Source organism: Gigantopelta aegis, chromosome 10 (genome assembly GCF_016097555.1).
Source record: "Gigantopelta aegis isolate Gae_Host chromosome 10, Gae_host_genome, whole genome shotgun sequence".
Lineage (NCBI taxonomy): Eukaryota > Metazoa > Mollusca > Gastropoda > Neomphalida > Peltospiridae > Gigantopelta > Gigantopelta aegis.
In genome coordinates, this window is record NC_054708.1 from 74,282,377 (window position 1) to 74,299,474 (window position 17,098).

Here is a 17,098-nt window from a genome sequence, read left to right on the forward strand (position 1 = left end):
ATGTATAGTCTCTACACAATTATGAACATTTAACAGTTAAATCAACAAAGATACCCACTCTTTTTTCAATAGTGTTAGCTGTGTCATCCACCTTGTAGTCACCGAGTACAATAGCATTCTTGAAGCTGTATGTATCACCCTGTAATAAGAAAGAAAAGCATAAGACACAAAACAGAAACAACAAATTACAAGATAATACAGCCTCACGTCTTAGTCACAAATCCTCAAATATGCTTCACTTTTCTTTAAAGAGGCCTAATTGTATAGGCTTCAAACTCCTTGTGTGTACAGTCTCTAAGGAAAAGTCACTTCCCTTTATTAAATTCATTATGTGGGGTTTTTTTTCAGAAATCCCATATCTATAAACAATCTCATTTCTCTAAAATGCCCTATCTTTCTTCTATTCCAGATGAATGAATGATCGTTTAAACGACGCCCCAGCACTGAAATACACATTGGCCACTGGGTGTCAATTATTCTATTCTAAAGTTTCATCTTTCTAAAAATACTTATTTCTGTAAAATGTTCAAAATATTGTTTTTTAAAGTCCCATTTTTCTACATCTTATCTCTGTCTGAAATCTTCATCTTTTTAAAAGGTCACATTTCTAAGAAACAAATGGTCATAACAGACTCCAACCAGGGTCTCTGTCCCAAGTCAGACCCCCGATCCTAAAAGGACATGTTAAACCACTTAATAATAATAATAACGACCAGGGTCCCAGTGATTAAATCCATCTGACAAACAGAATCACACTGCCACGTTTCTTTTAAACACATTCCATGGTCAATCATTAGCAAATCCAGTTACATGGATTACATGGGTCTCGTTTTGTGCATATGGGTACTGCATCAGTTTGAAATCTGACTAATAATACAACAAATTTAGAACTCCAATGTAACCAACTGACTGGTTAAAACTTGTGTTGTTTATTTCTAGAGATGTATTTTTCTACATAAGAATCAACAAGAGCACCATGGTGTAAAATGTCTCGGCTAAGTTATAAAGAATAACAGGTTACTGATATGTAGCCAGGATTTTTACATTATTCTATGAAGTTAAGAATGGGGAATTCTGCAACATTTGCCAAGTGGGATTTTTCCATTTGTCCTGTACAGGATATAGCCATATCCTACATCATGAATTCATCGATTATTGTTGTTATCCTGCAGTCTTAACAAGAACAATACGAAAATGATATTTATTCCTAAATTTAGTACAATCAATTTAAACAATCAAGCCTTTTTGCAGTTATGACATCATACAAAATTCATGACATCATTATTTGCAAGACATTAAATTTGTTATTTCAAAAGTTAAAAAAATTCATGGCACTATTTCTCAAAAGATGTTAAACAATTGTTTGCAAACTTTCCATTCATACTGTTTATTTACCATGACACAAAACTTCAGTTCATATATTATTTTAAGACCAATGATCTATACCAAAATATGATATGACTATCCTAATATGATATGACTATCCTAATATGTCATAAAAGCAGTTACTTTCTGCAGTCAAAATTAAACTTTTAACATCAACCTTAAGCAAAGTTAAAAACTTAAAATTTATTTTATTTAACGATAAAATTCAAGCACATTGATTTATCATCGGCTATTGGATGTCAAACATTTTGGTAATTCAAACATATAGTTTAGAGAGGAAACCCATTACATTTTTCCATTAGTAGCATGAGATCTTTAATAAGCACTTTCCCCACAGACAAGACATCACATACCACAGCCTTTGATATGCCAGTCATGGTGTACTGGTTGGGATGGGAAAGCCCAATCAGAGAATGGGCTCTACCAACTGAGCTAGACTACACACCAGATCTTTAAGCAAAGAACTGATATTACTGGGATGCTTATTCTTGATATTACAGGAACTTAGTATTGCAAACTTATAAAGTCAAGATTAAAAACATTAATTACAATTATAGTAGATTGCAATCGGATTTCAAAATCAACAGTTAACTTCTATACTAGAAAATATAGCTGCTGTTTTTATAAAGTTTATTACAATTTATACACTAAAAATAAAATTATTTAATCTCGTTGGAGTTTATTACTGAATTATTCAGTAATAACAAAATAAAATTTTAACAACATCAAAAGCAAGCTTTAAATCCTAACTAAAAGTAATATTACTTTTGAATTATAATGTACATGTACATACAAGTTGGTATATAATTTTTTGTAGCATTTTAATCTCTAAAAACATAATAACAAAGAAAAACTATTAAAAAACCCTAAAAAAAAAACCTAAACAATTACGTGCTTTTAAGTGCATGATGCAAAATAGAGGAAGGAAAGAGCAATTGTACACATGACACAATAGCATTCAAACATTTCTCTGCAACATAAATTATAAAATAATCTACAAGGCAAATACTATATGTATGTACAATAAATAATAATTAAAACTAGGAAAGCAACATACTGGAATATGTCATTAAGAAATTGGAGAAGAACATGGCCAAAACAATAATATTAATAACCACTATAAATGTAAATTTATGGTGATAAATTATTGACAGAAAAAAAAAAACACCCCAAAAACAACCTCTAACACGCACAGACAAAAAGGAAAAAGAGACCGAGAAAAAAATCTTGAAAACAAAAATTAGTATTAATGTGTTTTCAAATATACACGCAAGGCTGCACAAATTGGAAATTTGCATCCATTAATGTTTATTTATACCTTTGAAGTTGCAGTGTTGTTTCTCCAGCGTAATGCATACCACAAACAACTTGTTTTAATAAAAATTTTGTCATTTGCTAAATACCGTTAACATACCAGTTTTTTTTTACACATGTGTAACTAAACAAAATAGATTTGTTAAATAGAGGATTTGTCACGAGTATTTTTTAATATGGAAAATATCAACTGAGTCTATGTTAATCAGTATTTACCGATTAACTAGACGAGGTTGATATTTTCCATATTACTAGTGAATTCTATTTATCCTATAACACTTCTAAAATAACATTTTAATTCAATTTTTAGTAAAACACAGTACTAAAGTTGCTGCCATCGCTAATATGACGTCATCACGATTAGCAAAATTAGTTTGACGTCACACATTTTAAATAAATCTTTCAAAACGTTACGCTCAGGTAAACACAGGTCTTGTTGGCTTGTAAGCAAATGACCCATCCAGAGTAATACATTACTTAGAGACCTTGCAAATTTTCATACCATTATTAACCGGGTTAATACACTAAATTATCACATGGGTTTATGACATGGACATCATGGGTAAGTTATAGGATAAATATTGGTAACATACCAGTTTTGTCACCATGTTTTGTATACATGTGTAACTAAACAAATTAGATTTGTCCTGTCCTCTGAGGGTTTTGTTGTACATGTATGTGACCTAAATTAGTGATAGTAGCCAAAAGAAGCTAAAGAATTACATGTTATAAAAAGATAATTTAACTGAATGATATATTTTAAATGCTTACAAATACTCACAAGATTTAGGGAATAACATTGTTTTCAGGGTTTTCTTTCTCAAATTTGACTTGATGCCCATGACTTTGACTTTGTGAATTTTAACATTGTTTTACCAAACATTATGAATTTTCAGCTTCATTTCAAAAACATCTCATTACGGTACACTAGAATTTGAAAGAGTAGTACTATACAGGTAATTGTATTTATTCAAATTAAGGAAAGGAAAGGAAGGAAATGGTGTATTTAACTACGCACTCAACACATTTTATTTATGGTTACATGGCATCGGACATATGGTTAAGGACCACACAGATATTGAGGGAGGAAACCCACTGTCGCCACTTCATGGGCTACTCTTTTTAATTAGCAGCTAGGGATCTTTTATATACACCATCCCATAGACAGGATAGCACATACCGCGGCCTTTGGTGTACCAGTCATGGTGCACTGGCTGGAGCGAGAAATAGCCCAGTGGGCTGACGGGGATTGATCCCAAACTGACTGCGCATCAAGCGAGCGCGTTACCACTGGGCTAGGTCTCACCCAAATTAATATATCTATTTTGCATTATGAAACATTATATAGTGGAGGGAAGAGGTGTTTGTCAAGTCTTACGTATCGTTTTTAAAATATATCTTCATATAATAACAAAAATGATAATTATTTAGTCAGATTGGGATTTTTTTTACTCCAAAATTGGGAACAAAAATGACAGCCTTTGGGGAATGGTGCAAATTATCGGGAGTTTAAAAACATAACTGATAAAAACCCTGGTTTTATTGTTAACTATTACAATAACAATTTAAAACAAAATTAGGATTTTTGGACAAGAAGGTAGAACATTATTTTGGTAGTGATAATTTGAGTGGATGGTTTAGCATCAAAGTCTAGGTAATCACCATCGATTATCACAAATTTTCTCAGTGTTTTCTCCAACAGGTGTGTAAGAAATTGTGTAGATGCACCCGATACACTTTGTTTTCATTAATAACTTGTTCGTGTTAACTTCACTATGCACAAAACATAAAAATACTAATTTACCAATACATATAGCAGGCCCTAATCTTGCCAGCAAAATAGTGTTTTTTGCTGAATGTTATCTCAAATTGCCAAGTTATTGTGAGAAGTCGAAGTAACCGTAATATTTTAGACCTAATCCAATTTCAAATACCGATGTCAAGACACTGACTTATTTAGTGTCGTAGTCAAAGGCTGTGGTATGTTGGATGGTGCATATAAAAGATCCCTTGCTATTAATGGAAAACATTTAGCAGGTTTCGTCTCTAAGACTATTTGTCAAAATTACCAAATGCTTGACATCCAATAGCAGATGATGTCATTTAAAAAAAAAAAAAAAAAACCCAACTTTGTTTAGTGTCATATACATGTAGATTACTTAACACACTGCATTTGCAAACAAAATATTATGATTAAAACCGTGTCTAATTCGAAACCTTTCCGAATAAATGTAGTACATAATGAAACATTACGATGTGTACTAAATCCTCATTTGTAATAAATGTTCATTTCACCTTTTTTTTAAAATCAAGTTTCTCCCATTTCTCCTGCTAAAGGAAAATTCACATCTCCTACATTTTCAATTCTAAATTGAGCCTGATATAGTGATTTTATAAATTCTGGCTAAAAAACTAACTTTCAGACTTAAAAAAACAAAATAAATAAATATAGGCATTAAAATGAAGGGACATTAAAATGTTCTCTTTGAACAGGTGTATGTTGAAGGAAGTGCAAGTTATCACAGGTTAAAATTGTCCAGTATGAACAGCAGGTATAACAGCAGTGTTTCCCCCAGGATTTTTGTTCAGAGGGTTGGCATAATTATGAAATAATTTGACGTTAACAGAGCCCCCAAAGTGTGCGAAAATGCTAGGGGAGTTCAGGGGCACACTCCCCAGTATTGTTTTTTTAAATTTCCAGTTGTTTTTAGATGCATTATGGAATACATACGGGTGTCATATACACTTATAGAAGCAGATATTTTAAGATAGATTTTAATAATAATGTTTATTATTAATAAATATTTGCATAATGTCAAAACAATAATTTGAAAAAGAAGTATAAAAGTATTAGACTAAGCACAAACAGATAATACATATTACTGAATTACTGATTGTAATTATTATCTGTTATCTATCTATTTATCTAAAAGTAAAACACAGGTCTTCTAGAATTTAAAAAAAATCCACTAACCATGGGATTAGCAGACCTGTCAACCTTTAGTCAAGAGAAAGCAGGAGGTGTGTGTTGAAAAAGCAGGAGATTTTGTCAAAAAGCAGGAGATTTTTTTAATTCACACAATTTAACCCAAAATCGCAAGATTTAAAAAAACCATTATTACAATAAGTTATATGAATACTATATAATGTCATATATACTTCTTAACCTTAGATCTTGGCATTAAAAAAAAAAAAAATTTTTTAGTTTTTTTGTTAAAGTTTAAATATTATTATGATTTAATACATATTTAAAAAAATTATAATATTTTATCCAAAAATGTTAAGAACATGAACAAGAAATAAAAAATTTAATTAGTACATTTACGGTATTACACTTACAGCCTTACAGTTACAGGTTGCGTTACATTATTTGTGGTTAGAGTACCTAAGTACCAAAGACAAATTTATATAAATCTTATAAATTAATATTCAGTTGTTACTATAATGAGGAACGGTGGCGTGGTACTTATTTAAAATCATTATAATGATGCAATAAACATTGTATTTTCATTAATCATAAGTAAAACCTCATTACGAACATCGCATGAAATATACCGGAATTATACCCATTTCCGGGAGTAACTTTATGTCAATGTCAGACACAACATTTTTTAATTGTACAAAAATAATTTCTTGAAGAGTACCTGTATAACCAACATTTTACTGCACAAACATACAAAATTAACTGACACAAGTATGTTTATACAGCTAATTGGTCTTTTCGTTGTCTTGCTGTGAAATGTGATTTTAACATGCATCGTGTGTATCGCTGTCAACTCGGAGTCAGTCAGTTCAGATTCGTCATAGTTGCATTATGTAATCCAGTGGGAAGACATTTTACAATTCAAAGGTGTTATTAGAACTAAATTGAATATTTTTTTTTTTTTTATATATGCAACACTGAATGTCAATACACAGCCTGTTGAATTAGCGGCAACACGCTTCATAGCCATTACGATGACAACAAACATTATAATAACACGTCATTTTATAAACTCCATGTGCTTTTTTAACAATATAAATAGGCTATCCCATAATTCTCACTTCGTCAAAGGTTAAACAGTCGGGACAATTCGGCCTGTTACATTCTCAGAAACCGAAAGTAGTCGACATTTTCCGAATGAGAAAAAAAAGGTAGAGTTACTTCCCTTATGTTATTTTGACAAAAGAGGATCGATTTTTTTTTTATGCTTACAAAAATGTCATTTAACAGGAGAAACTGTCTCCCGCACAGGGGAAAGGAGATTTGATCAAATACCGGGAGACTCCAGCGGAATCCGGGAGGGTTGACAGGTCTGGGGATTAGTGATTTTAAAAATTAATTATCCATGATTGAATAGTCATTAGCCCTACTTCTGTATGTATGTCAGTGGTTCTACTTCTAGAATTAAAAAAAAAAATGACTTCCCATACTGACCAGTGGATAAAATTTTTACTGGTCATGATAAAAAATTCACCTGCTAAATTGTAATCACTCAGTGACTGATAAAACAAATAAAAGAAAGTAAATATTTTTTATATACATGTATGTAGGTACATTTTTAAATTTGTGTTAATTCATCATATAATGTACTTAAAAATAATTTCTTTCAAGTCTTGCAAATTTAATTATGTAATGTTTAAATATAATTTAAAAAACAACAACACAAAAACAAAAACAAACCAAACAAACAAAAAACATTTTGGAAGTTCGTAAAACAATATGGTTATGTGCAACCTTTAAAAAAAAACCCCTGATCTGACGAGACTGGTCACCGTTTATTTTGTTACGCCTGCACGGTGTTAGAGTAACAACTGTTTGGGTACCAGTCACTTAGTAGTTAGGCGCCCAAATGACTGCAACATTTTGTTAACTTGGACTTTAATAAAATTAAATCTGGTGAATTAATTACAGAAGTGAACTCATCCCTTTTTTTAAATGGTTACAATTTTTATGGTCCCGGTAAAGAAATTCACGGGGTCGGTGTGGGGTCCTTCCAACCCCTAGGGGAAACATTGAACAGTTAACAGATGACCTAATTATTATCAACTAGATGTATACTGAGTGTGTACATATAACCCCTGCAATTAAAAAGAAAATGTCCACAACAAAAAACAAGCTTTGGGAAAAGAAACTGAATAGTCCACAACAAAAAACAGTGCAGCAGATAACGACTCTGCAGCAATCTTCACAGCATTGCTCATTGAAATTGCAGGGGTTGACATACAGTTTGACCAATAACACTGAATGCTACAGTAAAACATAAGTGGATCTATAAAACTAAAAATTAATTATTAACTATGTCGCTAATATATATTTACAGTTAAGTAAAAGAAAAGAAGGAAAATCGGACAAAAAAGTCAGTCCCTTATTCAATGCAATGTTACTTGTTTTCTAATAATAATAATAATATACTCTTCAAAAGAAGAAACGCAAAACCACATTGTCGTAACTTTTGGAGAATTGATTTAATTATTGAATGGTGAGTCCGATAATTACCAAATGTTGCAGGATTGTTCACAATTCACTCTAGTCCATTGTGAGTAAGTGATAGGACACACCACCAAGGTCAAGGTCATCTGGAGTCAATACCGGGTGTGGCCTCCGCGTGTGTTGACAACTGCCTGGCACCGCCTGCCCATTGAAGCAACCAGAGTACGGATGACGTCCCGGGGGATGGTGGCCCACTCGGCCTGCAAGGCTGCTGCCAGCTCGGGCAGGGTCTGGGGCTGTGGTTATCGCTGTCGGAGGCGTCGGTCCAACTCGTCCCATAGATTCTCAATTGGGTTCAAATCCGGTGATGTCGATGGCCAAGGAAGGACATTAATGTTGTTGTTCTGTAGGAAAGCCGTTGTGAGACGTGCTGTGTGAGGCCTGGCATTGTCATGTTGGAACACTGCGTTGGCGTTGGCCATAACTGGAACGATGTGTGGCCGGAGGATCTGGTCAATGTAGCCCTGTGCATTCAGGTTGCCCTGCACGTGGACCAGGTCAGTTCTGCCAGTGTGTGAGATGGCTGCCCACACCATGACACTACCCCCGCCGAATCTGTCCACTTCCTGCACGCAGTTTGCCGCATAACGTTCACCACGACGCCTATACACGCGACATCTTCCATCATGACGTCGGAGCAGAAATCGGGACTCGTCACTGAACCACACCTGTCTTCATCGCAGTTGAGGCCATTGTCGATGAATCTGGCACCACTGCAGTCGGAGTCGACGGTGTTGTGGTGTTAAGATGACACCTCGAACTGGACGTCTGGCACGAATTCCTACCTCACGTAGGCAGTTCCGTACGGTCTGGTCGGATATCCTGCGCAAACCTGGTATTGCTGCGGCTGTGGAGGTGGCAGTAGTCAATTGTTCCCGAAGGTGGCGTACCCGGATGTAGCGGTCCTGCCCGGGGGTAGTGACCCGTGGTCGACCGGATCTAGGGAGGTCACGTGTTGATCCATGTTGCTGGTAACGGTCCCACAGTCTGGAGATGGTGCTTGGGGACACATGGAATGCCCTGGCAACGGCCGTTCTGGATTCGCCTGCGTCTAGTCGGCCGATGGCATTGTTTCTCTGCGGTTCACTGAGACGCGGCATGTCCTGGATTGTCAACTGTCGGCCAGATACAGAGGCCAGGCAAGCGAACACCCTGCACTTTTATACTGTCGGTGTTCATGTTGCACGTGCAGACAACGCACGTGCAGTGGTGACATGGTTTGCACGTGGCTGCGTTTTTGCGAATATTCACATTTTGGAACTTTATTGTACAGTAGCTGCGTTTTATCGAATGTAACTGTGGGAATGTGTTTGGGACATGCAATGACCTTATATTCACAAAGCATGAACCGGTAGGAAACATAAAATCGGAGTTATAACCCATTTGTACCCTTTTGAGTTTCTTTTTTTGAAGAGTATATAAAAAAATAAATAATGAAAACAATAGAAAAAAATTAAAAACCCCATACAAAAACCTCAATACAACAACATGATTGTATCTAAACTAGTACAGGATCATTGCTCAAGGAACCATGAAATCTACATGGCACTGACTTACAGTTATATCTCTCAACTTTTTATCAGAAGTCTGAAAAAACAAATTATAATACACTCTCTACATTGTTGTACTGTTGTATTCAAACAACACACCAGTATTACAAATATCAGAAAAAGTAACAAATATCAGTTTGTAGAGTGCTTGCCTGCAGTGCTTTTGTCGTAGGATCAAACCATCTCATTGGACCCATTTTCTGATTGGTTCCCCCCCCCCCCACCTCAAATCCCAAGCAGTGCACCATGACTGTGGTATGTGCTGTCCTGTATGTTAGAAAGTGCATATAAAAGTTTCCTTGCTGCTAATGGAAAAATGTAGCAGGTTTCCTCTAAGACTACAAGTAAAAAATTACCAAATCTTTGACATCCAATAGCCGATAACAAATAAATCAATGTGCTCTAGTGGTGTCATTAAACAAAACAAACTTAATGATGTCATCAAGTTGTTTTCAACAAGTAAAAAAAAAAAAATTCAAATCTTTATTAATTTGTTTTCATTAGTCATAAAAACCAAAAACAATAACAAATTATAATTAAATTCAGATAATTACTATTTACTATGAATATTTAAATTTAAAACTACATTGCTTGGAATATTTTTATTATTTAAGCATATAGAACAGAAAATCCAATATGTTATGTGCATATATGACGCCGCACTCCGCAGATGGAAGGAAGGATAGGATATGTTTTATTTAACGATGCACTCAACACATTTTATTTACGGTTGTATGGGGTCGGATGATTATTAAATCAATATGTTTTATCTTTGATGTCGTTAAACAACCCCCCCCTCCAACTTTACCCTTTCCAAACGAAATAATATTTATTTGAATTTGTCAATTTTAACACGTAAAATAAAGAAGTGAAAAGGTTCATTGTCTACTTTAGTATATTTTATTTTAAAAATATATACATGATTAATGTGTTACTACTAATACTAGTATACAAACTAAACTTTGAAAGTTCTACTAACACTTTATAAAATATCAATTCTGAAATAGGAAGGTATGACTGTTGATAATACGTTGTCAAGATCAAACCGGTTTTAACTAAAGACTCTAGTACCGTATCCTCAACCGAACGTTCTTCGTACAGTGCAAGATTTCTCTTTTAATTTTTTGAGACGAGCCCTACAATTTGAAATCGGCAAATGCACATGTTAACTAAAACTGACAATAGGCTGTCGTTTGTGCTTTGCCGAGCTATGGCGGCACAGGCGACGAATCAAGCGTATACGTTTGAACACACACAACTTTTTTAAAAGTGCATTTGAGCTTGTATTTCACATTTGTACATGATGTTATAATATGGTAACCAGAGATTGTAACTTTAATAATTAATGGATTTTGTAATAATAACTAAATAAGGCTTTTATGGTAAAGGCTGTTTGAGAATATATTACAAGTGGGAGGGTGCAGCAAATTAAAGAAATACCCATAACCCATAAATTATCATAATATGCAACAAGCCACAAAATAAATTAATGTAATCCTAAGAATCAGCTATGTCACTTAAAAGTGACGTATTTGTAGTCACACATTTGTATTAACCTTTATGCATTTGTATTAACCTTCACACATTTGTATTAACCTTCACGACAGGGATGCCTTAAAGCTCTGTGAGGGTCTCGTATGTCCAAACAGCTGTTAATCTCTATTGTATAATAATTAAAACAAATATCAGACCCCATGTCACAAATAACTGAAGTAGGTTTGACATTCGATTATTCTTGCAGTTCAATATAAATGTTCATGGAACATGTTGTTTTCAAAAAAGGACTAAAGTACACAATCAGTATTTACCAAACAATCGTCATTTGCAAGCACGGCAGGAAAATAATCATCATGTTCGGACATTCTTTTGAAAATCTTGAGAATGGTGTTAAGTCACATCACCTTGGCGGTGTGCCAACCTGGTTATATGGAGTTGGAGAACACCATATATATATATATATATATAAAGGTTATTACCAGTGTTTTTCGGTATCGTCAATATCATATATTAGGAATAAAAATTGTATTATGCGAGCCTCTGGCGAGCATAATACATTATTTTTATTCCTAATATATGATATTGACGATACCGAAATACACGAGGGTAATAATCTCATTATCATATAAGCTCAAGCTTAATACATGTTTTTGTAAACTGTACACGGAACTTTAATTCCAGTCCGCCATTACTAGATATTCAAATGACGTAAGAATATGAGACGTGGTGTATTTTTGAATGGAAATGACGTCAAACTCGAATGACGTCATTTTGGATGTCCTTACATCAAAATAAAGTTATGCCTTACATTTTTTGTTTTCTGAACGCTAGACATATATAAATATATATATTAATAACAAATTTTCTCTCCAACCTTCATTTAGCAATACCGTAATATATTTTCATATTTTGACTTTTGCTTCATGCTAAGTGTATGTGGAACAGTGACTGTTCAAAATGCAATGAAAACTACAAACTACAGTGTGTGTTTATATATCCACATGCCCAAGTATCATAAAATATATTTCAAACCAGTCTTACAATTTAGACAGATGATGGAACTTAATACTGTATACTCATTTTATTAAAGCTATAGTTAACAACCAGATAAAAGAAAATCCTATAAAAATGGAGTTCCCTGACTTATTTTGATTAGAATAAACAGAAATGCACAAAGAGAATACCCCCTCCCCCTGCCCAGGCTTTCTGCCTGAAAATAATTTGAGGGTATATGTACAAAAATCAAATCAGATCAAAAGTGCCGCAACTAGGTGGTTATGGGTTTAAAATAACTGAAATTTGACAGTATTTTATGTACTTAGTCAAATTTCAAAAAGCAGTTTTCTTACTATAATCTTTCTAAAATTAAAAAAAAATGTGACATATCCATTAATCTCCAAAATGTCAGGGTAAATAATGTTTTCCCTTTGTACCCACTGGCAGAATCCCTGCTGCCCCTAAAGAATCCATGTAACAAATTCTCATTATTTTAGGCTCCATTAAAACAAAAGTTACCAGTATTTAAAATAAACTCTCAAATGGAGAGTTCACATAAAATCTAATTTTTAGTCTACTATATCATTTTTAAAAAACCACACTTTTAAATAGTTTTATTTTATTTTATGAATAATGACAAATAGAAAAACTACTCACCTACATGTACCTATTTCTAGGACAGTATATGTATTACAGTTTGGGTTTTTTTGGTAAAAAAAAGTTTAAATATTGCTGTTTATATCTTATATGTTTTTGTAGCTACTGGTACATGTAATACATTATCAGTTAATGTCATCTATTTTCAAAGAGTGTTTCATGGTCAATGACATATGACAGGGATTTAGCCAGGATTTTTCACTAGTCTGATGGGATTGGGAAAATTAGCATGAGTAAATAATACTTTGGATTATGCAGTACACCACAGTTAAATTAATTTATCACAACAGATGTCATTATATATATATATATATATATATATATTGGGAATTTTTAAAATAGAAACTGGGAATTTTCAGTGCCATTTCTTTTAGGAAGGGGCTTATATTCAGACCCACAGAACATCTTGATAAATCCCTGTACATTCATTAACTTTACAACACAAGCGAAATAAAGACATCATACTCAAGTTTTAAAACATATTTAAGTATACAATTTATTATACAATTACAGGTTGGGTTACCCTTTTACAGACATGCATAATATACATTTTAGTTTTTAGTATTTATTATGTCACCACCAAATTAATTATTTAAATTTTTTTTATTTGCCATTCTGTTATAGACTAAAAAAAATAAGAGAGACAAATATCATTAAAAATACTATTATATATATGTATATGTATGTGTATGTGTATGTATATATGAACTTATGAACTATATACCTACAAAAAAAAGGATATAACTGAATAAGTATGACTGTATCAGTATCTTGTAACATATTATTAACATCAACATAGCAAATTTCTGCTGCTTAAGATTCCCAAATACGGTACAAAATATATATCGTAACACACCATTTGACTTCAGGTATTCAAAAATAAAATGGTCAATAATTAAAAAAATTAAGTAACTACATCATGTTCCTAAAAAAAAGAAAACGATGAATAAAAAACAGAGCCAAAAATAAATATACAAAAGACATGAAAATTTATGATTTGTGGTATTATGTGTGGCTAAAATTACATTTACAGAAATATACTTCATTTAATATGTCCATGATCGATGTTTTATACATGTATTCTCCATATTGTTTTATATCTCAAATAAAACACTAAAAAATTAGAACAGCATTGAAATTACATAGAAAAATTTGGAGTAAAAGACAATGCACGATAAATATATGACAATGTTACTGTAAACACATAAATACAACAAATAGTAACAATATAAAATCATGCTATATTTATACGTGAACACATTCATGCTTTGATTGATGCAAGATGGTCAATATGGTTTGTTTGGTGCACTTCACTGTCAATTACTGGGAGGTTTTGGAAATTAAAAGAAATCTGGATACAATATCTTACCCAAAGCAACTTTTCCACCATCTAAGCAAGGAATGCACAAAAGACAATAATGACAAAAAATGTGTGATACATGGGGAAATGTGAAAACTCTAACACAGGAAACCTCTTTGCGTGGGTTTTTCACTTGCCTACTGTAGATAGAAGTATTTGCAAATGTACATGTAATTTCAAATCTATTCCAGAACACTTTTTTCATTTTGAGTGCCTATCAGGCAGGTTATTTACCACAGACTATATACGTTCAAATACTGTTCATAACAAGTAGATGTGGGAGTAAACGGATATCTATGAAATGGTATGCAATATTTAACTCTCAGTCAGTTACTGACCCAGAAGGCACCCTGAGAGGCACCGATTTTCTACATGATCACTGCTTGTGGCTGCCCATGCTTATAAAAACATTGTAAGAGTCTAGTTTCAGTCGCTAATGACATGACACACAAGCAATTTGTATGGTGTTGCAATGACATTGAAGTCTTAAATTCTTGTGTCTTGAGTCTAGACTGTAAAGGTTTTATAAGCAATAGTTCAGATCTGAATCCAGGGCCGACTTCAGCCAGCCAGAGCAGGAAACCGTTCACTAAACTAGGTTACTGTGTTTACATTAAACTGAATAACATCAGGAAAGAGTCAAATTGTTTGTATAATCTTTGTGTTATTTGCTGTTGCCGAAAACAAGCTGACTGCAGGCATTTTTGAGTGTGTTTATCTACAGTGTGATAAGAAACACTCGTATCACATAACTGAAGAAAACTATGCCATCACGACAATATCCTCAGAATTAATGTTGATTGAAAAAAAACCATATTATCTTTGGAATATACATGTATGTAACTTATTTAGACAAGACACTCTGCACATCTTAATAAGCTAGGTTAGAGAATATTTACTAGTAAGTATTTATAAATTGTTAAAACATATCACACTAGACATCTGGACACATATTTTCGAAGCTATCTTAGCGCTTCAAAATCGTAAAACCATTTTAAGTTATGAAGTCACTATGGTGTGTACATTACAGCCTATAATGGTTTTACGATTTCACAGCACTAAGATAGCTTCGAATATCTCTAGTTTGGATCCTAATTTACAAAGCTCTCTAGGCTCTCTTAAGCAACATCACATTATCTTAGCAGCTTTTTTTGCATTGCAAGATCGCAAAGTTGCTAGAGTTAATGAATCAAACACCTGGACTATAGATGAAGAACACAATGGCCCTACACAGACATGGTGTTCATTATGTTTCAAAGGGTGCCATCTGTCCATAAGTATATAAAGGAACTACATGTATGTTCAAAAAGCTTAGTGTCAAATGAATACTTAAGAATATTTACTGTATCAAGCAACCAGTGCAACAATCATAAGTGCTGACTGCTAGATTGTTTGCTGAGCTTGCATACCAGTATAGGTCTCTCTTACAGCAAGGAAAATTTCACTTTCCATGCACAGGAAATCTCCATGGACATTGCCCTTAACAGATGATGAAGTATATCAGAATGAGAGAAAACTCAAAGCTGTTAGTTTTTTTTAGAGATAATTTTTTTTTTCATTAGCACCATTCGACTTCCATGTGTGGCCCTTAACAGATGATGAAGTGTATCAGAATGAGAGAAAATTTAATGCTGTTAGTTGTTTTAGACAGAAAACTTTCTTTCATTAGCATCATTTTGATGTCGAAAAACCAAGCCAAAAGACAAAAGAATGGTGTGAATGCACAGAATAAAGAAGACCATAACAATTAATTTTTGTTATTTAAAATTAATGTATTATAATATGTAATTGTCTATTGTGGTAATTTTATTTGGCGATAAAATACTATTTTCTTTTTAAAAACAATAAATAAAGACTTCTTAAATATTAAATACTTTTTATGAGCAGTATTAGTGTAATTACAAGTTAATAGTTTAAAATTATTAAAACAAATTTTGTACTTTTGCAGTTGAAAAACCAACAAGAGGTTTATACTGACAATAAAACAACAATTAACCCCTTTTTGAGGAAAATAAACAATGATTTTAAATGATTTACTGTCAGAAAAATGTGATAATCCAAACAATATGCAGTAACAATCCCAATAAATTACAGTATATCCAATACAGATTACTGCAATAATACATTAAATATAACAGAGACATTATAACTAAAGGTGGTTATTTCCATTAAGGAAAATAAATCTGACAGGATATATCAAGAGTAAAAATTATCAGAATTTTGATTGTTAAAATTACTTTTAAATTACTTAAATGTAAACGGTTATGATTCAGCCAGACATTTTGTCAAATTTTAACAAAATCAATTAAATAATTTAAAAAATGTCTAAGATTCAGCCCTCTACATTAACTGTTCCATCTAGGAGCCAGATGGTGCCTACTTCTATTTTTTATATAGATAGTATAAAATGTTAAGTCGCCAAATGAAATAATACAATAATATAGAACTTCTTTAGTGTGGCTAAATCACATTGTAATATAATTATAATGTATTGAGCCAAAAAAAGGGGTTAATATACAAAAGAAAAATAATATTCCTTTAAAAAAAAAACCTGTACTGACACTACAACAAAACTATGATGAACAAGACCTAACACAACGTCAAAAGACGAGTGACCAACTGCACAACGAATTACAGTTACGAACTATCAAAAGACCAAGTATTGAATGCAGTGATGTCTTGTACTAAATCTAGTCACCATCTAATAAAAAAATAAACAAAATATCTACTGATCTATATATATATATATATAAAAAATTACTTGAAAAAATCTACCATACATGCCACTAGGCAATACATTACTCACAATAATATTTAGCAAAAAGAACATACATATTTAATTTAAAAACTGAAAATTTTACCCGA

At 32.8% G+C, this 17,098-nt stretch overlaps 1 protein-coding gene across 8 annotated transcripts in view; it reads right to left on the reverse strand.

Moving 5' to 3' along the window:
* The window catches only part of LOC121383461 (guanine nucleotide exchange factor VAV3-like), a 97,665-nt gene that overhangs the window by 34,071 nt on the left and 46,496 nt on the right, over positions 1–17,098 (reverse strand). For 5 of the 8 annotated variants that reach the window (XM_041513523.1, XM_041513521.1, XM_041513520.1 and 2 more), the window contains 2 exons: positions 14,243–14,263; positions 59–139 (listed from right to left, as the gene is read on the reverse strand). In XM_041513523.1, coding sequence (XP_041369457.1) covers positions 59–139; positions 14,243–14,263 — 102 coding nt within the window. The remainder of the gene's footprint in view (positions 1–58; positions 140–14,242; positions 14,264–17,098) is intronic. The other 3 variants (XM_041513525.1, XM_041513522.1, XM_041513527.1) reach the window with 1 other exon arrangement.